Source organism: Ambystoma mexicanum, chromosome 2q (assembly GCF_040938575.1).
Source record: "Ambystoma mexicanum isolate Mex_15411 chromosome 2q, UKY_AmexF1_1, whole genome shotgun sequence".
NCBI lineage: Eukaryota > Metazoa > Chordata > Amphibia > Caudata > Ambystomatidae > Ambystoma > Ambystoma mexicanum.
In genome coordinates this window covers 1,375,504,266-1,375,526,656 of record NC_090924.1, presented here as the reverse complement: position 1 = coordinate 1,375,526,656, position 22,391 = coordinate 1,375,504,266, and the positions used below count along the sequence as shown (strand labels likewise).

The 22,391-nt window shown below is 51.5% G+C and overlaps 1 protein-coding gene across 1 annotated transcript in view; it reads left to right on the top strand.

The window, feature by feature from the left end:
* The window catches only part of LOC138570183 (ubiquitin-conjugating enzyme E2 E2), a 1,314,846-nt gene that overhangs the window by 1,014,489 nt on the left and 277,966 nt on the right, over positions 1–22,391 (top strand). Inside the window, exon 4 of the mRNA XM_069648864.1 lies at positions 3,927–4,059. Within this exon, the coding sequence (XP_069504965.1) occupies positions 3,927–4,059 (133 nt within the window). The remainder of the gene's footprint in view (positions 1–3,926; positions 4,060–22,391) is intronic.

Genomic DNA, 22,391 nt, shown 5'->3' with positions numbered 1-22,391 from the left:
ACGCCTTCTGCTGGCCCACTTACCCTACTACAGCAGAGCGAATCCCTGGGCAAGTGCACAGGCAGTACACGCCTTCTGCTGGCCGACTTACCCTACTACAGGAGAGTGAATCCCTGGGCAGGTCCACAGGCAGTACATGCCTTCTGCTGGCCCACTTACCCTACTATAGCAGAGCGAATCCCTGGGCAGGTCCACAGGCAGTACATGCCTTCTGCTGGCCCACTTACCCTACTATAGCAGAGTGAATCCCTGGGCAGGTCCACAGGCAGTACACACCCTCTGCTGGCCCACTTACACTACTACAGCAGAGCAAATCCCTGGACAATTCCACAGGCAGTACACGCCTTCTGCTGGCCCACTTACCCTACTACAGCAGAACGAATACCTGGGCAGGTCCACGGGCCAGCCCACTTACCCTACTACAGGAGAGCGAATCCATGGGCAGATCCACAGGCCCTACATGCTTTCTGCTGGCCCACTTACCCTACTACAGCAGAGTTAATCCCTGGGCAGGTTCACAGGCAGTACACACCCTCTGCTGGCCCACCTACCCTACTACAGCAGAGCGAATCCCTGGGCAGGTCCACAGGCAGTACATGCCTTCTGCTGGTCAACTTACCCTACTACAGGAGAGCGAATCCCTGGGCAGGTCCACAGGCCGGGCCACTTACCCTACTACAGCAGAGCGAATCCCTAGGCATGTGCGCAGGCAGTACATGCCTTCTGCTGCCCCACTTACCCTACCACAGCAGAGCGAATCCTTGGGCAGGTCCACAGGCAGTACAAGCCTTCTGCTGGCTCACTTACACTACTACAGGAGAGCGAATCCCTGGGCAGGTCCACAGGCAGTACACACCTCTGCTGGCCCACCTACCCTACTACAGGAGAACGAATCCCTGGGCAGGTCCACAGGCAGTACACACCTTCTGCTGGCCCTCTTACCCTACTACAGCAGAGCGAATCCCCAGGCAGGTCCACAGGCCGGCCCACTTACCCTACTACAGGAGAGCGAATCCCTGGGCAGTTCCACAGGCAGTACACACATTCTGCTGGCGCACTTACCCTACTACAGCAGAGCGAATCCCCGGGCAGGTCCACAGGCCGGCCCACTTACCCTACCACAGCAGAGCGAATCTCTGGGCAGGTCCACAGGCAGTACACGCCTTCTGCTGGCCCACTTACCCTACTACAGCAGAGCGAATCCCTGGGCAGGTCCACAGGCCGGCCGACTTACCCTACTACAGCAGAGCAAATCCCTGGGCAAGTGCACAGGCAGTACACGCCTTCTGCTGGCCGACTTACCCTACTATAGCAGAGGGAATCCCTGGTCAGGTCCACAGGCACTACACGCGTTCTGTTGGCCCGCTTACCCTACTACAGGAGAGTGAATCCCTGGGCAGGTCCACAGGCAGTACATGCCTTCTGCTGGCCCACTTACCCTACTATAGCAGAGCGAATCCCTGGGCAGGTCCACAGGCAGTACACACCTTCTGCTGGCCCACTTACACTACTACAGCAGAGCGAATCCCTGGGCAAGTCCACAGGCAGTACATGCCTTCTGCTGGCCCACTTACCCTACTACAGCAGAGCGAATCCCTGGGCAGGTCCACAGGCCGGGCCACTTACCCTACTACAGCAGAGCGAATCCCTAGGCATGTGCACAGGCAGTACATGCCTTCTGCTGCCCCACTTACCCTACCACAGCAGAGCGAATCCCTGGGCAGGTCCACACGCAGTAGATGCCTTCTGCTGGCCCACTTAACCTACTATAGCAGAGCGAATCCTTGGGCAGGTCCACAGGCAGTACACGCCTTCTGCTGGCTCACTTACACTACTACAGGAGAGCGAATCCCTGGGCAGGTCCACAGGCAGTACACACCTCTGCTGGCCCACCTACCCTACTACAGGAGAACGAATCCCTGGGCAGGTCCACAGGCAGTAAACACCTTCTGCTGGCCCTCTTACCCTACTACAGCAGAGCGAATCCCCAAGCAGGTCCACAGGCCGGCCCACTTACCCTACTACAGGAGAGCGAATCCCTGGGCAGGTGCACAGGCAGTACACACCTTCTGCTCGTGCACTTACCCTACTACAGCAGAGCGAATCCCCGGGCAGGTCCACAGGCCGGCCCACTTACCCTACTACAGGAGAGCGAATCCATGGGCAGGTCCACAGGCCGGCCCACTTACCCTACTACAGGAGAGCGAATCCATGGGCAGGTCCACAGGCAGTACACACCTTCTGCTGGCCCTCTTACCCTACTACAGCAGAGCGAATCCCCAAGCAGGTCCACAGGCCGGCCCACTTACCCTACTACAGGAGAGCGAATCCCTGGGCAGGTGCACAGGCAGTACACACCTTCTGCTGGTGCACTTACCCTACTACAGCAGAGCGAATCCCCGGGCAGGTCCACAGGCCGGCCCACTTACCCTACTACAGGAGAGCGAATCCATGGGCAGGTCCACAGGCCCTACATGCTTTCTGCTGGCCCACTTACCCCTACTACAGCAGAGCGAATCCATGGGCAGGTCCACAGGCCCTACATGCTTTCTGCTGGCCCACTTACCCCTACTACAGCAGAGTGGATCCCTGGGCAGGTCCACAGGCAGTACATGCCCTCTGCTCACCCACTTACCCTACTACAGGAGAGTGGATCCCTGGGCAGGTCCACAGGCAGTACACGCCTTCTGCTGGCCCACTTACCCTACTACAGCAGAGCGAATCCCTGGGTAGGTCCACAGGCAGTAGATGCCTTCTGCTGGCCCTCTTACCCTACTACAGCAGAGCGAATCCCCAGGCAGGTCCACAGGCCCTACATGCTTTCTGCTGGCCCACTTACCCCTACTACAGCAGAGCGAATCCCTGGGTAGGTCCACAGGCAGTTAATGCCTTCTGCTGGCCCACTTACCCTACTACAGCAGAGCGAATCCCTGTGCAGGTCCACAGGCAGTACACGCCTTCTGCTGGCTCACTTACCCTACTACAGCAGAGCGAATCCCTGGGTAGGTCCACAGGCAGTAGATACCTTCTGCTGGCCCACTTACCCTACTACAGTAGAGCGAATCCCTGGGCAGGTCCACAGGCAGTACACGCCTTTTGGTGGCCCACTTACCCTACTACAGCAGAGCGAATCCCTGGGCAGGTTCACAGGCAGTAGACGCCTTCTGCTGGCCCACTTAACCTACTACAGCAGAGCTAATCCCTGGGCAGGTCCACAGGCAGTACACGCCCTCTGACTGGCCCACTTACCCTAGTACAGCAGAGCGAATCCCTGGGCAGGTCCACAGGCAGTACACACCTTCTGCTTGCCCGCTTCCCCTACTATAGCACAGCGAATCCCTGGGCAGGTCCACAGGCAGTAGACGCATTCTGCTGGCCCACTTACCCTACTACAGCAGAGCGAATCCCTGTGCAGGTCCACAGGCAGTAGACGCCTTCTGCTGGCCCACTTACCCTACTACAGCAGAGCGAATCCCTGGGCAGGTCCACAGGCAGTACACTCCTTCTGCTGGCCCACTTACCCTACTACAGCAGAGCGAATCCCTGGGCAGGTCCACAGGGAGTACACGCCTTCTGCTGGCCCACTTACCCTACTACAGGAGAGCGAATCCCTGCGCAGCTCCACAGGCAGTACACGCCTTCTGCTGGCCCACTTATGCTACTTTTTTGAATGATCCCTTCTGCTGTGGAAAGTGCCCCAAATCAGTCCAAAATTGGGCACATGTCACACGCTCTTTTTTTCTGAAAATCCTATTGGAGGGAGGGGGGCTGCTAAATGTAGTGTTGCCCGGGCACTCCCAGAGCTAAGGCCAGCCCTGGTTCTGGGCATGAGGTAGTCGGCCACTGCTATGCCTACACACAGATATGATGCAAGTAAAGCCAGTTTCGCTTCTGTAACATTTGCCGGTTTTCTTTTTTCTTTATAGTGCTGGTCCCAAAGGAGACAACATCTATGAATGGCGGTCCACCATCCTGGGACCCCCAGGCTCCGTGTACGAGGGCGGGGTCTTCTTCCTGGACATCGCCTTCTCCCCAGACTATCCTTTCAAGCCCCCAAAGGTCAGTAAGCCCTGAAATGAAAGCCGAATGAATTATGAACTATGTAACGCCTCTGTAAACTATGGTTTCCTGTCTGTGCTTTTGAACATAACCTGGGGCTATGCACATAACCTGGGGCTATGCACATATCCTGGGGCGGGGGCGCAGAGCTGCTCCAGAATATGCACATAACCTGGGGCTAGGGCGCGGAGCTGCTCTGGAATATGCACATAACCTGGGGCTAGGGCGCGGAGCTGCTCTGGAATATGCACATAACCTGGGGCTAGGGCGCGGAGCTGCTCTGGAATATGCACATAACCTGGGGCTAGGGCGCGAAGCTGCTCCGGAATATGCACATAACCTGGGGCTATGCACATAACCTGGGGCTAGGGCGCAGAGCTGCTCTGGAATATGCAAATAACCTGGGGCTAGGGCATGGAGCTGCTCCGGAATATGCACATAACCTGGGACTAGGGCGCGGAGCTGCTCCGGAATATGCACATAACCTGGGGCTATGCACATAACCTGGGACTAGGGCGCGGAGCTGCTCCGGAATATGCAAATAACCTGGGGCTATGCACATAACCTGGGGCTGGGGCACGGAGCTGCTCCGGAATATGCACATATCCTAGGGCTATGCACATATCCTGGGGCTATGCACATAACCTGGGGCTAGGGCATGGAGCTGCTCCGGAATATGCACATAACCTGGGGCTATGCACATAACCTGGGGCTAGGGCGCAGAGCTGCTCTGGAATATGCACATAACCTGGGGCTAGGGCACGGAGCTGCTCCGGAACATGCACATAACCTGGGGCTATGCACATATCCTGGGACTGGGGTGCGGAGCTGCTCTGGAATATGCACATATCCTGGGGCTATGCACATAACCTGGGGCTAGGGCACGGAGCTGCTCCGGAACATGCACATAACCTGGGGCTATGCACATATCCTGGGGCTATGCACATAACCTGGGGCTGGGGCACGGAGCTGCTCCGGAACATGCACATAACCTGGGGCTATGCACATATCCTGGGGCTGGGGCATGGAGCTGCTCCGGAATATGCACATATCCTGGGGCTATGCACATATCCTGGGGCTATGCACATAACCTGGGGCTGGGGCACGGAGCTGCTCCAGAACATGCACATAACCTGGGGCTATGCACATATCCTGGGGCTGGGGTGCGGAGCTGCTCCAGAACATGCACATATCCTGGGGCTATGCACATATCCTGGGGCTATGCACATAACCTGGGGCTAGGGCACGGAGCTGCTCCGGAATATGCACATAACCTGGGGCTAGGGCGCGGAGCTGCTCTGGAATATGCACATAACCTGGGGCTAGGGCACGGAGCTGCTCCGGAATATGCACATAACCTGGGGCTAAGGCACGGAGCTGCTCTGGAATATGCACATAACCTGGGGCTGTGCAAATAACCTGGGGCGGGGGCGCGGAGCTGCTCTGGAATATGCACATGACCTGGGGCATGGAGCTGCTCTGGAATATGCACATAACCTGGGGCTATGCACATAACCTGGGGCTAGGGCGCGGAGCTGCTCTGGAATATGCACATAGCCTGGGGCTAGGGCACAGAGCTGCTCCGGAATATGCACATAACCTGGGGCTAGGGCGCGGAGCTGCTCTGGAATATGCACATAACTTGGGGCTATGCACATAACTTGGGGCTATGGACATAACCTGGGGCTGAGGCATGGAGCTGCTCCGGAATATGCACATATCCTGGGGCTATGCACATATCCTGGGGCTATGCACATAACCTGGGGCTGGGGCACGGAGCTGCTCCAGAACATGCACATAACCTGGGGCTATGCACATATCCTGGGGCTGGGGTGCGGAGCTGCTCCAGAACATGCACATATCCTGGGGCTATGCACATATCCTGGGGCTATGCACATAACCTGGGGCTAGGGCACGGAGCTGCTCCGGAATATGCACATAACCTGGGGCTAGGGCGCGGAGCTGCTCTGGAATATTCACATAACCTGGGGCTAGGGCACGGAGCTGCTCCGGAATATGCACATAACCTGGGGCTAGGGCACGGAGCTGCTCTGGAATATGCACATAACCTGGGGCTGTGCAAATAACCTGGGGCGGGGGCGCGGAGCTGCTCTGGAATATGCACATGACCTGGGGCATGGAGCTGCTCTGGAATATGCACATAACCTGGGGCTATGCACATAACCTGGGGCTAGGGCGCGGAGCTGCTCTGGAATATGCACATAGCCTGGGGCTAGGGCACAGAGCTGCTCCGGAATATGCACATAACCTGGGGCTAGGGCGCGGAGCTGCTCTGGAATATGCACATAGCCTGGGGCTAGGGCACGGAGCTGCTCCGGAATATGCACATAACCTGGGGCTGTGCAAATAACCTGGGGCGGGGGCCCGGAGCTGCTCTGGAATATGCACATAACCTGGGGCATGGAGCTGCTCCGGAATATGCACATAACCTGGGGCTATGCACATAACCTGGGGCTAGGGCGCGGAGCTGCTCTGGAATATGCACATAACCCGGGGCTAGGGCATGGAGCTGCTCCGGAATATGCACATAACCTGGGACTAGGGCGCGGAGCTGCTCTGGAATATGCACATAACCTGGGGCTAGGGCACGGAGCTGCTCCGGAATATGCACATAACCTGGGGCTAGGGCACGGAGCTGCTCTGGAATATGCACATAACCTGGGGCTGTGCAAATAACCTGGGGCGGGGGCCCGGAGCTGCTCTGGAATATGCACATGACCTGGGGCATGGAGCTGCTCCGGAATATGCACATAACCTGGGGCTATGCACATAACCTGGGGCTAGGGCGCGGAGCTGCTCTGGAATATGCACATAACCTGGGGCTAGGGCATGGAGATGCTCCGGAATATGCACATAACCTGGGACTAGGGCGCGGAGCTGCTCCGGAATATGCACATAACCTGGGGCTATGCACATAACCTGGGGCTAGGGCACGGAGCTGCTCTGTAATATGCACATAACCTGGGGCTATGCACATAACCTGGGACTAGGGCACAGAGCTGCTCCGGAATATGCACATAACCTGGGCCTAGGGCACAGAGCTGCTCCGGAATATGCACATAACCTGGGGCTATGCACATAACCTGGGGCTGGGGCGCAGAGCTGTGGCTAGTGTGTGGAGCCGCTCTGGCATATGCACAAGCAAAGTCAGTAGATATTCGATCATTGAGGCAACTTTGCCAATTGGATATCCCTTGGCTTAAAGCCTGTCTATTATTCACAAGTATTCCCAAGATTTCCTAGCCCCAGGTTATGTGCAAGATTTCTCGCGAGTTTAGCTCAGGGGCAACATGCTTCGCCTTGCAAGCAAGACGATGCAGAGCACCATAGGTTCGATCCCTGGGTCCGCGCTTAGAAACCTCTGTGTATTAAGTGCGTTATAAATAACCCATCATATCATGTCACATCATTTAAGCATAATGGTAACATTGCATAGATGCTTTAGGGTTTGGTGCACTTTACAAGTGTCAACATAAATTAAATTACTAAATAAAATCAGCTCCAGTTTTTTTATTTCTCCAGAAGTTCTCGAGTAGCACATGCAGTCCTCATGTTACAAAGCCACTTCAGGTTCCAGACATCAAAGAGGAACCACTAGAACCTGGTACGGGCTGCTTGAGAACTCTGTATGGGACAACTCCTCACAGCTGATGTGGCATAAACTGGGAGCACTGGGATGGATCAGTAGCTCACCCCTGACAGGTTATAACTTGTGATCTCTGGTTTGCATGAGACGATCACAGCTAACATAAATGATCTGGCCTGATTGAGTGACTCAATTTCACCTGGTGTGAATTGAGAGTGCTGCACTCTGTTTCTCACGGCTGACATGGTACAAATTGAGCGATTTGGAAATGGATGTGACATTTACGATTAACATGGTATGAAATGGTATAAAGTGAGGGCTCTGGATTGGAGGCACTAACCACATGTATGCTATGGACGTAGCACTGACACTTAACCTGGTTAAAATCGAGAGTGCTGTAATGGACTTATCACACCTGACGTGGTATATATTGAGGAGGATCTCAAACCTAATATGGGACACGTTGAGATCAGTGCACTGGTTGACCGCGGTCTTCCGAACTTCTAACATCTGACATGCTATAAATTGAGTGCGCTTTACTGAGCTTCTCACACCTCTCATTGTAATAATCTATGTATGTCCACTTATGTATTGTCCCAGGTGACTGTTCCATCTACACCTCTCCTCAACCTGGTCAGAATATCCCTCAAACTCACCCTATTTTGGGAATCTCACGGCGCCCCATCAAATCTGATTCTTATCTCTTGTACGTTCTTTTGAGATCTAAACAGCATGGTTTTCTGCCTCTATATATATATATAAATAAATAAATAAATAAATATACCTTGGGAGCCCTGTACTTGAGGAGTGATTCCCACCTGATCTGGTGTAATATGAGAGCGCTGTACTGAGGCTCTCTCACCTTATCTGGTATAAATTAAGGTTGTTGCACGGAGTGACTCCCATTGGACCTGGTACACACTGAGAGCTCTGGAATAGATGGGGACACTCACACCTGATATGGTGTAAAGGGAGAGCGCTGGACTGGGTGGTACTCGCAGAGCTAAGTAACACCTTGATTTCTGTTTCCCATCTTTCTATGATCATTTTCAGTGTGTGAGAAGAGAATGTTCTTGTACTATGCACCCTAGTTATGAAACCCTCGAATCAGTGGCGTCGCTAGGGAGGGGGGCCTGGGGGGGCCGGGGCACCCCCTGTGAAACCCTGTGCCCCCCCCTTGCATCCCACCTACCTAAGAAGAGCAGTGACCACGTTCTCCCCCATACTTTTGTCTGTGCCCCCCTCAGTGGCCGATTTAAGGCAATGGGCCCCGTGGGCAAAAATTACGGAGGGCCCCCACGTGGGCGGGGCCCCAAAGTGGGCGGAGTTGCGCAAAGATGAACTTTAGGGACACATGATTCATGTTATTTAAGTTGTGATTTTAAAGGCCCGAGCGCAGACATCCAGCCCTGAACTAATATTACAACAAACTAAATTTAGGTCTGCTTAAATCTGCATTATTTATTAACTTGAATACATTAAACACTTGCTAGAGCAGAGGAGCGTGCGTTTCTGGAGAGGGGATATGGCGAGAAGTAAACTGCCCAGTCAGAGCACCCTGGACCGAGCTGCAGTGAACAACTGGGAAGTGATTAACACAGAGTAATAGTGGGAATTGTGTACCACTCGGCCCGGCTTGCAAGCAAAGAGATTTACAAATTGTGCAAATGGCGTGGCGGGAGATGGTGCTTTTGTCATGGTTATCCATTTGTTGCTGAGTGTTTAAGTGTATTTCGTAAATCGTATAGCAGAACAAATTGGAACCATAGATTGGAATGCAAGTTACACGTTGTAACTTCTGATGGCATGACCCAAGTGCGTTCAAAAAATGTGTTTGGCCAGACCAGGCTAAACTGTGCATAAGGTTCGGGAAAAAAAGAATGTATATACTTCGTCTGATGAATAGATCAATGGTGAGCTGCGTGTTCAAGCGTGTGATACGCTATACCCGGCGCCTGCTTAATAAAACTCTGAAATTATGCACGCACTAACAACTCTGCGCATACTCAGCTGATAACACAACATGAGTTGTAAATAACACAATGATTTCATGTAAAAGGTAATAACGCAGAACAGATTCTGGCCCTAGCCAACATGTGTTTCGACCGTTCTGAGGGCAGAAATTAGCATCCTTGCCCAACTCCATCTAGCAACCTCGCCCACTCCATGAACGCTACCTATGCCATACTTGGATGGAATTGTGAGTATTGGCGGTAGGCACATTTGGATGGAGTTGTAGACGTTGGCATGCGCCGGACACGGACGAAGCTGTGAATGAAGGCAGGTGCCGCGCCTGAACGTAGTTGCGGGTGTTGGCATGTGTCACGCTTGGATGGGGTTCTGAGCGGTAGCCTGCGTGAGCAGCTGGATAGGATTGTGAATGCCAACCATCTCCACATCTGGATAGAGTAGCGGTTGTTAGCCGGTGCCGCGTCTGTAGTACATTGTAAGTGCTATCAAGGCCAGATTTGGATGGAATTGCGAACACTTCCTTGCCTCCCTTACAGACAGGTTTCAAGGGTAGGCAGGGGCCGAATTTGGACACAGTTGTGAATACTGGTGGGTTTCGTGTATGAAGGGGATTGTGGGTATCGGCCGATGCCGGATCTGGACGGAGGTGCAGAGATGTTCGCGTGCCGCACCCGGAGGGAATGTGGAAATTTAGCACATCGCTCCCAGACAGCGATGCCAATAACCAACCCACTAACAACTTCACCCCTCTGCATACATCTTTCAAACTCTAACCAAACACAACCACAACCCTATAGCACAACAAACCGCACAAACTTCACTGCACCGCAACAACAAACCAACCACACATAGACTCGCACAACACACGACGGCTACCGACCGAAAAACACCCCAAGCGCAGTGAACAGTGTTAACTGGGTTGAGGCTGTCAACGGCACATCACTGCTCTCTCGCACTTTTTCCTGCTTATTCCCACTAACTCACCCCTCCCCTTCCATTTTTCAGAGCCACCAGAGCGCCAGGGGACCACTCCGGTGGTGATAGTGCGCGGCACAAATATCCTTTAACATTAACATTCTGGGTTCTTCTCAAGGCTTAATGTTGGTAAGGGAATTTTGTTACATTTATAATTACCACATGGTTCAATCAAATTGTTTAAGCATCAAAATCTGGCTGTTCATGAAAGTCACTATTGATTAAGAAAGATTCTCATGTCATTAAGTCCTGGTCCCATGATTGTGTCGCCAATGTCAATTTCTGAGAGTCTGGCTCATAGAGCTTTGCTGCAGGAAAGCGCAGTTGCGCCCACAAGATGCGTACAATTAAAGTGTTTAATCTGGAAAACAACGTCCCGAGCGTCAGTATTGGTAAAAAAGGAAACTGACGTAACCCTGATAGTTTGCTACGAAACTCCAATTCTTGCTGAGTCAAAGAAAAGCCTGATGGACTGGCGGGGCTCATCCTCGGCGCGCGGCGCTCCACTGACCCAAGTGCACCTCAAGTGACACAAAGGCCAGCGATGAGGATGCTGGTGACTGTGTGTGTCAGCGCCGGCGCTAGGCAAGTGCAGCACGCGCAGCTGCTCTCCATGGTTCTCCGCACGCACAGAGGCTGACCCTCTTTCTCCCTGCTGGATCCAGCCATCATGCGGCTGCATAACCCTTGCCTTCTTTCATGATGTAAACGCGCATCAAAAGAGGGCAGGACCTTCATTCTCGTGGGTGTTACATTGTGAAAGAAGCCATGGCAGGCAGTGAAGGCTCAAAGCTCGGAATGACTGCCATTCTTATGCAAGGCCACAAGCAGCCTCCAGAGCTGGGCTGCCTGTGGCTTCCAATACCATTTCCCCTAATGAGATTTCACTGAATATATTTCACCGAAAAAGAAGGGGTAAATGGTATATATGTAATGCATAATAGGTGGGGTTAGGGTAGGAAGGGGTGACGGGAGATGCAGGGGTCTCCCCACGCATAAAAAAAGTTGAGAAAGTAAAAAGTTTTCATTTTTCAGTGACATCTCCATTAGGAGAAATATATTCGAAGAAATCACAGCTATCGTGCAACAACCACACCAGCTGCACCATACCACATTCTCTCTCTCTCTCCCTCTCCCTGTCTCTCTCCCTCTCCCTGTCTCTCTCCCTCTCTCTCCCTCTCCTTCTCCCTCTCCTGACCTGAACTGCGGTTCCCGAGGGCGTTCAACCTACCAGCGCTTTGAGGTCATACCAATGATACATAAGGCGCTATATAAATGCCAAGTAACATAACATAACATACATCCATTTTAATGACCTGCAACATGCCCCTTTCTCTTAGCCAGCACACCCTTTATTTGACACTGAAGTGCTCATTACCTGAGCAAGAAGGTGTTCCCTTAAAAGAAAGCTCCCCTTTTAAAGGTCTGCCATGATGTCTGACATGTAAAAAAAAAAGGGTCGTTTTATTTGAATAGGCAAATGCTCTTAACAGTCTGCTGGAAGTTTTTGACAAAAGTAACCTTTATCCAAGCAGTGGTCTGAAAAAAGATTTTTTTTCTTTTTCAGCCTTGTAATATTTTGCATTATGGGCCTTCTAGTTTTCCATTCAGGATGTGGAAACTAAAGCAGCAACAACATGTTTTGCTTTAACATGTGACTCAGAGGATTAACTGATAGTTATGTTGCTATAATATGAGATATGTGCATTTTATACATAAAATAGCTAGGGTCCGAAGTTTCTGAGGGCCTCATGGGAGAAGGCCATGAAGTTGGATTTTCTATTTGGATTCTAGAACCTGTTATTTTTTCTCTCCCGTTTGAAATTTAGGAAAAGTTAAAGTCCCAGGATGCCAGGGAAAACGAAGACTGGTTGGCATTCATATGTGCATTGCATGGGAAACTGGAGAGCTTTGCTCTACAAGATATTATTGTAGGCCTTGAAATCCAAACTTTAAATATTTGTGCCAATTGGAGCTTGGAAGGTATGTGTTTAAGGTGTTAAACTGTGCATGGGTTCAATTCCCAGCTTAAATGTTTAAAGACAGTGTGTGATCCTGGGCAAATAAAGTAATCCCTTGTAGTCTAGAGAACTGGCCTCAGCAGAGCCATCATTAACTTTATCCTGTCGCCAAAGTGGCATGGGCCATCCAGAGTATTGCCCAACAGAGAATGAGTGTAACCTTTGGCTGTGCCTTGATGTGCTGTTACTGCATCTTGTATAGCACATAGTCTACCATAAAAGTGTCTACATGTGTGTGTTGGGGTAAAGGGGCAGGAAGACAAGAAAGTACCTTAATACGCAATATGTATGCAGCAACGATAGCCATTGGGTTAATGTGCCTACTGCTGAGATCTGTTTAAACTGCTGGCCATGGGTTCCAACCCACTTACGTTTCATCCTTCTGAGTTCAGGTTGGGGTGATATGTCCCTTTCTGTGATGTGATATATGCAAATGAAGCGGCCCTTCCATTAATGTCCCGCTCTTGGCCCCACAATTCCAAGGTCCGGCCCTGGTGCTTTTAGCACTCCCTGCCACTGGATTCTTCCTGAAGCCTAGACAGATCTCTGCAGCAGGTGCTCAGTAGACTGAGCCATCTTATTGACTGTGACCATGACAGCAAATTATTTGACTAGACGGCCTATGGGAGGGCTCACAATCAACATAGAGTGAGATATGTACCTGACATCGCCTAACTATAATTGTACGTGGGTCCGAAAGTAGTTTCTTCAAACACTCAATTGTATGTCTTCCCCCAAATTGGCATTGGCTCAACGGCCTTGATGTGATTGGTGACTTCTGGTTCTCACAGCCAATCCGATCTGTTTAATGGCTCATGTGCCTTATGATGTGGTCGAACCACTTTGTGTAATTCTTTACACCCGGCTATGAAAGAAGACTTTTGGGGTTCACTGGAGTGCACGTCCTCGTTTTTAAGGAAAGCGGGTTTTGCTTTTCTGTTGGGCCCCCAGAACTGTACTAAGCGGAGCGTTGAACGTTCTCCTAGTAAGGGGCTTGGGGGCACCTGGGTGGGGATTAGCACGGCCATGGTCTAGTATGGATGATGCGGCAGATATGCGACGAGTACCGCCTTGATGTAGAGCCGTCCACTGGGTCATGTTTGTATTCTTTCAATCTTAGTTTCAGGGAGCTGATTTGTAAAGCATTAACACGCCCATAGGCCTCACAGTGCTACAATATATATAATAAACAGTTACAACATAAAACATTGATGAGAACAGATAAATAACACAAGATGAGAGAGATGCAAAGCAAGTCAGTCAATTGAAATTCTTAAGTTCGAAATAGATGACAGTTGTCCCAATTTGCTGCAACAGCTCAGACAGGATGGGAGATTACTATGGCCGCAGCCGATGACAATACAATCTGAGCCATTCGTCAAGGACCACTCCTTGATTTGGACCCTCTGCAGAAGTCTAAAATCCTTGGTTCTAATACAATGTTCCCCAGCTTTAAACCGTAACCAAGCCAAGACTTTCTCCTGAAGAGCTTCTCTCGTCTCCGGTCTTTCCGGTTTATTAATGTTCACAATATGCACGTTTCGTCGATCGGCAACCAATCCTTTTAAATATGGGTCCATGATTTCTGCCATTGAGGACTTTCTAATATGCAAGTCTCTCCTCAAAGGGGGACGAATCGGATTATTTATGTAACACCTGAGCAGTTTTGGACGATTTATTGTTGGATTATAGATTGGGGCAGTAGAACCATCCGGCATGGCTACGCTAAGGGCTACGCCCTGCGATATGATGTTGCCTACAGCGGATACCTCATTTGCAACCAGTAGGCTAGTGGCTGGCTTCAGGTTGGTTTGGCGGCTTGCCTCCGTCTATCTGTATTGTACAGTGATCTTTTTCACACTCTGTCCACCGTAACTAGAGGAATTATCCTGTAAAAAGAGTCTACCCGGGCATGACAGTCCGTAACGTTCTCGCATTTGGCCAGGTAACAGATCATTTGTTCCCTTTTCACCCAAATTAGGATTGGAGAGAACTTCAATGATGGCATTATCCATTCTTTTGGAAGGGGGTTGCATTGCATTGCACGCTGCTAGAGTTAGCCAGTCAGTTATCCCTGATTGAAGTCCAGGTGGGCCCTCTTTAGACTGGATTGGATAATCTAATTGGGGAATCTCAGGAGGTCCTATAATGTTACTTTGTTGTCCCGCGTCAGTCTTTTTTTCCAGTCCTGGCTAGTGGTCAAAGAGTCTGCTAATTGGCTTCAGGCAGCTGAACAGGATAAATGGTTTGGGTGCATAGCCCTGAAGGAGGGACGTCCAAATGGAATAACCAGTATGGGTCTTTTACCAGCCGGCTTGTGTGTGGTGCTTAGAGCCAGGCCATATGCCCTGGCACGGGTTCCCCCATGAACTCTAAGGCACCCCTCACTTCTTTTCCTTCTCTCACTTCCCCCATACTCCTCCCTGCGTTCTGCCCCTCCCCCATATTTCTTCTCTTGCTCTCTTTTCTCGCACCCTCTTTGCCTTATTTTAGTTTTTCCCTGTAACTCAAGTTCCTGGTTTGAATTTTTCAGGCCTTGCTTTTGTCCTTGCTCGCTTTCGGACTCTCTTTTCAGGGCACACTTTCCTGCTCGCTTCCGGACTCTTTTCAGGGCACACTTTCCTGCTCGCTTCCGGACTCTTTTCAGGGCACACTTTCCTTCTTCTGTCTGAGAAGCGCAGCACAGTGCAAGGTCTGAGAGGAGGCCGTTTTGTGAGGCTCTAATCCCATGGCAACGGGGATGTATGTTAAAATATCGTATCCCAAAAGCCTGAATCACAAAATCACAGAGCACCACTAACCCTCATTTTATGAGCCAGACTTTTGGGATCTTTTCATCCGATACCTGACAAATCTCGCGCAGACTGAGCAGTCGCCAGCTTTACAGTCGTGAATGCACATTTCAGTCCCCTGCCATGATTATGTTCTCTGTGTCTGCTGACACAGGGCCAGGTGTGTGTGGGGTCAGAGCCAGCCAATTAATTGATGGTCCAGCATCAGTCCCTTTGCTTTGCAGGAGGAGGTAAAGGTGGAGGATGGGAGGCGAATCCTGAGGTAAAAAGGAGGGACACAACGAGGCGGCTTCCCGCTCTGACGGCTGAGCATGAACTTTGCACGGTGGAGCAATGTACTTACAGAAACTGACGCGCTCCACAGGGAGCCTGCTGTGCTAAGAATAGTACCTGCAGCACAGCTGCGACCACTGAGCTCGATACAGATGAGGGCGAATCTGCTCCAAGAGTCAAGCCTAAGCCAGCAAAAGATAACTGGTATCCTGCCTCCTCGCCGCCTGCAACTCAGAAACCTACCTGGCATCCTGCCTCCACGCCGCCTGCCACTCAGAAACATACCTGGCATCCTGCCTCCTCGCTGCCTGCAACTCAGAAACATACCTGGCGTCCTGCCTCCTCGCTGCCTGCAACTCAGAAACCTACCTGGCGTCCTGCCTCCTAGCTGCCTGCAAATCAGAAACCTACCTGGCGTCCTGCCTCCTCGCTGCCTGCAACTCAGAAACCTACCTGGTGTCCTGCCTCCTCGCCGCCTGCAACTCAGAAACCAACCTGGTGTCCTGCCTCCTCGCCACCTGCAACTCAGAAACATACCTGATGTCCTGCCTCCTCGCTGCCTGCAACTCAGAAACATACCTGGAATCCTGCCTCCTCACCACCTGCAACTCAGAAACATACCTGGTATCCTGCCTCCTCGCTGCCTGCAACTCAGAAACCTATCTGGCATCCTGCCTCCTAGCTGCCTGCAACTCAGAAACCTACCTGGCATCCTGCCTCCTAGCTGCCTGCAACTCAGAAACCAACCTTGTGTCCTGCTTTCTCGCCACCTGCAACTCAGAAACATACCTGGCATCCTGCCTCCTCGCTGCCTGCAACTCAGAAACCTACCTGGCATCCTGCCTCCTAGCTGCCTGCAACTCCGAAACCTACCTGGCATCCTGCCTCCTAGCTGCCTGCAACTCAGAAACATACCTGGCATCCTGCCTCCTCCCTGCCTGCAACTCAGAAACCTACCTGGCATCCTGCCTCCTCGCTGCCTGCAACTCAGAAACATACCTGGCATCCTGCCTCCTCACCGCCTGCAACTCAGAAACATACCTGATGTCCTGCCTCCTCGCTGCCTGCAACTCAGAAACATACCTGCCATCCTGCCTCCTCACCACCTGCAACTCAGAAACCTACCTGGCATCCTGCCTCCTCACCACCTGCAACTCAGAAACATACCTGACATCCTGCCTCCTCACTTCCTGCAACTCAGAAACCTACCTGGCATCCTGCCTCCTAGCGGCCTGCAACTCAGAAACCTACCTGGTGTCCTGCCTCCTCGCCGCCTGCAACTCAGAAACCAACCTGGTGTCCTGCCTCCTCGCCACCTGCAACTCAGAAACATACCTGGCGTCCTGCCTCCTCGCCGCCTGCAACTCAGAAACATACCTGGCGTCCTGCCTCCTAGCTGCCTGCAACTCAGAAACCTACCTGGCATCCTGCCTCCTCGCCGCCTGCAACTCAGAAACCTACCTGCTGTCCTGCCTCCTCACCTCCTGCAACCCAGAAACATACCTGGTGTCCTGCCTCCTCGCCGCCTGCAACTCAGAAACATACCTGGCATCCTGCGCCTGCAACTCAGAAACCTACCTAGTGTCCTGCCTTCTCACCGCCTGCAACTCAGAAACCTACCTGGTGTCCTGCCTCCTCACCACCTGCAACTCAGAAACCTACCTGGCATCCTGCCTCCTAGCGGCCTGCAACTCAGAAACCTACCTGGTGTCCTGCCTCCTCGCCGCCTGCAACTCAGAAACCAACCTGGTGTCCTGCCTCCTCGCCACCTGCAACTCAGAAACATACCTGATGTCCTGCCTCCTCGCTGCCTGCAACTCAGAAACATACCTGGCGTCCTGCCTCCTCGCCGCCTGCAACTCAGAAACATACCTGGCGTCCTGCCTCCTAGCTGCCTGCAACTCAGAAACCTACCTGGCGTCCTGCCTCCTCGCCGCCTGCAACTCAGAAACCTACCTGGTGTCCTGCCTCCTCGCCGCCTGCAACTCAGAAACCTACCTGGTGTCCTGCCTCCTCGCCGCCTGCAACTCAGAAACCAACCTGGTGTCCTGCCTCCTCGCCACCTGCAGCTCAGAAACCTACCTGGCATCCTGCCTCCTCGCCACCTGCAACTCAGAAAAATACCTGGCATCCTGCCTCCTCCCCACCTGCAACTCAGAAACATACCTGGCATCCTGCCTCCTCGCCGCATGCAACTCAGAAACATACCTGATGTCCTGCCTCCTCACCGCCTGCAACACAGGAACATACCTGGCATCCTGCCTCCTTGCCACCTGCAACTCAGAAAAATACCTGGCATCCTGCCTCCTCCCCACCTGCAACTCAGAAACATACCTGGCATCCTGCCTCCTCGCCGCATGCAACTCAGAAACATACCTGGTGTCCTGCCTCCTTGCCGCATGCAACTCAGAAGCCTACCTGGTGGCCTGCCTCCTCGCTGCCTGCAACTCAGAAGCCTACCTCGTGTCCTGCCTCCTCGCCGCCTGCAACTCAGAAACATACCTGCCGTCCTGCCTCCTCACCGCCTACAACTTAGAAACATGCCTGGCATCCTGCCTCCTCGCCACCTGCAACTCATAAACCTACCTGGCATCCTGCCTCCTCGCCGCCTGCAACTCAGAAACATACCTGGCATCCTGCCTCCTTTCCTCATGCAACTCAGAAGCCTACCTGGTGTCCTCCCTCCTCGCTGCCTGCAAATCAGAAACCTACCTGGTGTCCTGCCTCCTCGCCGCCTTTGTTAGTTGCTGGTGGCAGCCTTGCATACTAATCAGAGTTAATTCAAACAGGCCCACGGGAGGCCAAGTCGCAGGACTAACACAAGACAGGAACGCCCCAACAACCTTTGATATGCACTGTGTTAACCTAAAGCCAGCTCCTGCCTCTCAGTTCCAGACATGACAGGTCACTGCCCTGGATACTATGTATTTACGGGGGTCATCCCTACAGGGGGACCCCATTCAGAAGGTACGAGTATGTGGTTTGATGGAGACCACAAGTCTGGCCCTGCCGCAGCTTCAAGGGAGACCTGCTGCTTTAATAAGGAACCAAAGAGAGATCAATTAACCAGAGAAACCCTTTGACCCATAACAGACAAGAAACATAGGTGGGACATAGTATTACATTCACCCCTTTACCTTTTCTGTTACAAATCACTCTGGTTATGACCTCAGGCATACAGGAGATTGTTAGTGTGGACCCAGGATTGGTTCATTAAGGTAGGCTTAGCCTACACCAATCACTGTGGCCCACTTAGCTTTAAAAGAGGGCTGAGCCCCCCTATTGGTCAGATCATCTGAAGTCTTTGCAAGGGTTAACAAGAAGAACTCATTTGGACCCTGGATGAAGGTAGTGTCTGTCGGGGTGATCTCCCGGTGGCAGGCAGAGCTGTCCGCGGACCTCCGGGCTGGGGTGGCCCCAACTCCTGCCGCGTCCCAAAGGGAGTGTGAGACACACACAAGGAGCAAGGTAACTACTGCTGTTTATTAGAGTAACGGCAGGGATACGCTCAGTCCGTATGCATCCGGAGTGGCTCTCGTCCTTAGTGGGGCTCGCAGGCCCTTTTTACAGCAGTATGACGCTCTACTTGTGTCACCTGGGAAAATCATCACAAAACCTATCGCCACTTCGGGTTGGTTCCCCGAGTGACAGGGTTAGTATAGATCTACTATGGGAAGAAATGTTAGAGGGTGTGGACGGATCAGGTGATACACTTGGGTTCTCTCTAACAGTTGTTACATTGGAATTGTAACAAGGGGACCTTTTGGTGATTGGCTAAGAGTAATAGCGTCAGTGGTGAGCCCCTCTGTATTCTTATTGGTTCTCCCACGAGCCTTCAAACCTGGGACCATCGTCGTTCCCAGCTCGCAGTGTACCTGACATTAGCAACAACGTGCAACTATGTGTTTGTGTGGACAATGGACAGGTCTGCTTACAGCCTGGTGAGCTGGTCTTTCCCATCGTTGTAGGTGTCCAATTGCCGCTTCGTTGTTGCAGGTTGTGTCCCAGACGTGGGACCCTGGCAGTTCTCTGTCTCATAGGCTTGGCACCTTGTCAGTTCGGCTTAGTCACGTGTGGAGAGACCATAGCTGGAGTAGAATTATGAGCATTAGATTTTGTATTTTGTCTCTGAGGGCTTGGCACCTGTAGGTATAACCTTGGGGCTGGGCGCGCGGCATGCAGGTTTCAACATCGTGACCTTGGTTGCGGGCTCTCGCTGGGGCTCGTTCTGTATGGTCAGCACTTGTATTTCGTTCTAAGAGGATTTTCGTTTGTGAGGCTCCTGCCTGGGGACAAGCCTACTTGGGCCTAGTTCGTGGGTGGCAGTACATAATCCATACCGTGGGGGTCGCAGGGTGACGGAGTGTCATACGCAGCATTTGATGTACATGGTGGCATCTTCATAGTGATAGGTAGCGAAAAGCATCGGCAAGCATATACACAAGCTCTTCAGGCGTCTTGCGTTTCTGCGGTGCTGTAGAAGGCCTAGGTGAAAAATAACAACGATGGATGTCTGTGGTTATGTCAGTCCTCTACGTCATAGCACTGAGTATATTCTTCGTGTTGGTTGGTGTGTGTGTGAGTGACCAGTGTGCATGGTGGCACGTGTGTTCTTGTCTGTTGGCTATGTCGTCATGGCATCTCTAACAAGGTGAATACTTGTGGCTGTTGTTCTAGTCGAGCTGATCCATGCTGTAGGCGTCGGCTTGACCCGGGCGTACTAGTGGGCATATTCTTCGTATATGCATGCGTTTGAAGCAGGGTACTTTGTCATCTGGTAAATATGCGAACTCCTCTTGTGGGGGGTGGGGGGGCCTGAGCCCTATGCCATGGTCTGGACGAGATCGGGTGGATGGTGTTATCCCATTCTCCTACTTCAGTCCCCCCATCATCCTTCTCCTTTTACTCTCCATACTTTCGTTATTCCAGCCAGGTGTCCATAGTGGTTGACATGATCTTCAAATGACCAGTACATATAAATGCATCCGCCGCCGAGTTTACAGTATACCCATCTTCCAACATAGCTCCTCGGGGTCCTCGGGTTCTCCATCTTCACAGATGGCGGGTCTAGGTGATTTTCAAGTATCTGTTTGCGCAACTTTTCTCTTTCTTGTATAATCATGTCCGTGTGCTCGTCATCTTCGGCTGGTAGCAGGGCGTGCATGCCGACCATTTCCATCATCTCGTCCATTGTACGTGCTTTTCTTCCTTTCCAAACCCTCATTCCTATTAACATGGCCACTCCTATTAATAAACAGCCAACTACCAATTTCAGTCCATCTGACAGCCATGATGGCATCCATGACCACAAAAACGAGAACCAGCTGTCATCTTTCTTCACTCCTTTACTTTCTTCAACCATTTTCGAGTGCATCAGGGCAAGTTGTGATACTGCTTCAGTAAGTGTTCCATTGTCTGCGTCATTAGCAGGAATAAATGTGCAACATGATTGTCCAATTTTTGCACAAACACCTCCTTCCATTGCTGTGAGGAGGTCTAGCACATGTCTGTTTTGTAGGGCTACCATACGCACCGCCCTCAGTTCTTCTTTTATTGAATTAAATCCATTGACTGTGGAATTTATTGTCATCATTAGCTCCCATCGGTTTATCTGGAGCGTCTTTGCATTTGCATATGCCTGCAGTCCTGGGTTTATTATTGATAGGAAGAACATTGCTGCTCTGCTAAATAGTCTGTGTTCTGGTGGAATGGAAACGAGAGCTGTTTCCGATCCTCCCCACAGGTAGTTTCCTGTCAGTGGTTCACCTTGTCTTTTCACTCTTGACAGAATGTTTGTGCCGTTCTTCTCTTCACCTTCTTCAAACGTTACAGACCTTTTCCTCCTTCTATTTCCTTCGTCCATCTTGGGAAAGTTGGCCATGTTGACATGTTTCTGAGGCACAACCAGAGATGGTACGTTGATGTGTACCATAGTGCATACCTCCATTCCATGACAGAGGTAATGTGTGGTATTGTCATGACCACAGGTTAGTTTATTTTCCCATACTTGTCCTAAGAGTTGCAGGTTCATAGGGAATTTATTTGCCCTAGCTAGTTATTGATTCTAACTCCCCATATTAATGGTTGGTTGAGTTTCTTTAATGGCCGCTAGGTGGCGCCTCTGGTGAGTTAGTTAGCGGGTCTAGTTGTTTTCATTTGCCAGCTATTTAAGCCCCGCCCCTCAGGAGGCTCACGCTTCGCGTCGTTTGTCTGAGTTCAGACTGAACGCTCGCCGCGTACCTCCGTTCCCTGTCACCGCTCAATATACCTTGTCCACAGATAATTCCATTCATTCCTTGAGTAACTTTAATTAGTTATCAGCTCCCTTCCTGTGTTTTCCAGTTGCTGCCGTTCCCGGCTCAGTCACAGTCCATAGTTGAAGTCCTGTCATAGCGGTCTCCTCATCTCTCAGTTCGTAGCAGTTTTCTCTCACGCAAGTACACCTATTATATGCAAATGCATTTGCTCCGTTTTTGTTGCCTTATCAGATACATTGAAATTGTGTATGAATGTTATTTGAATTCCTCACGCATTTTCAGGATATTACGTTGTTTTTAGCGGGTTCGCGCCCTTTCCTGTGGAGTTTTGTCTTGGAAGCTGATTTTCTAGTCAGATATTTTTGGTCACACTAAGGTTCATATTACGCTCAGTGATAAGGTGTTTTCCTATTTCCGTCCCGTAGTGTAGTGAGGT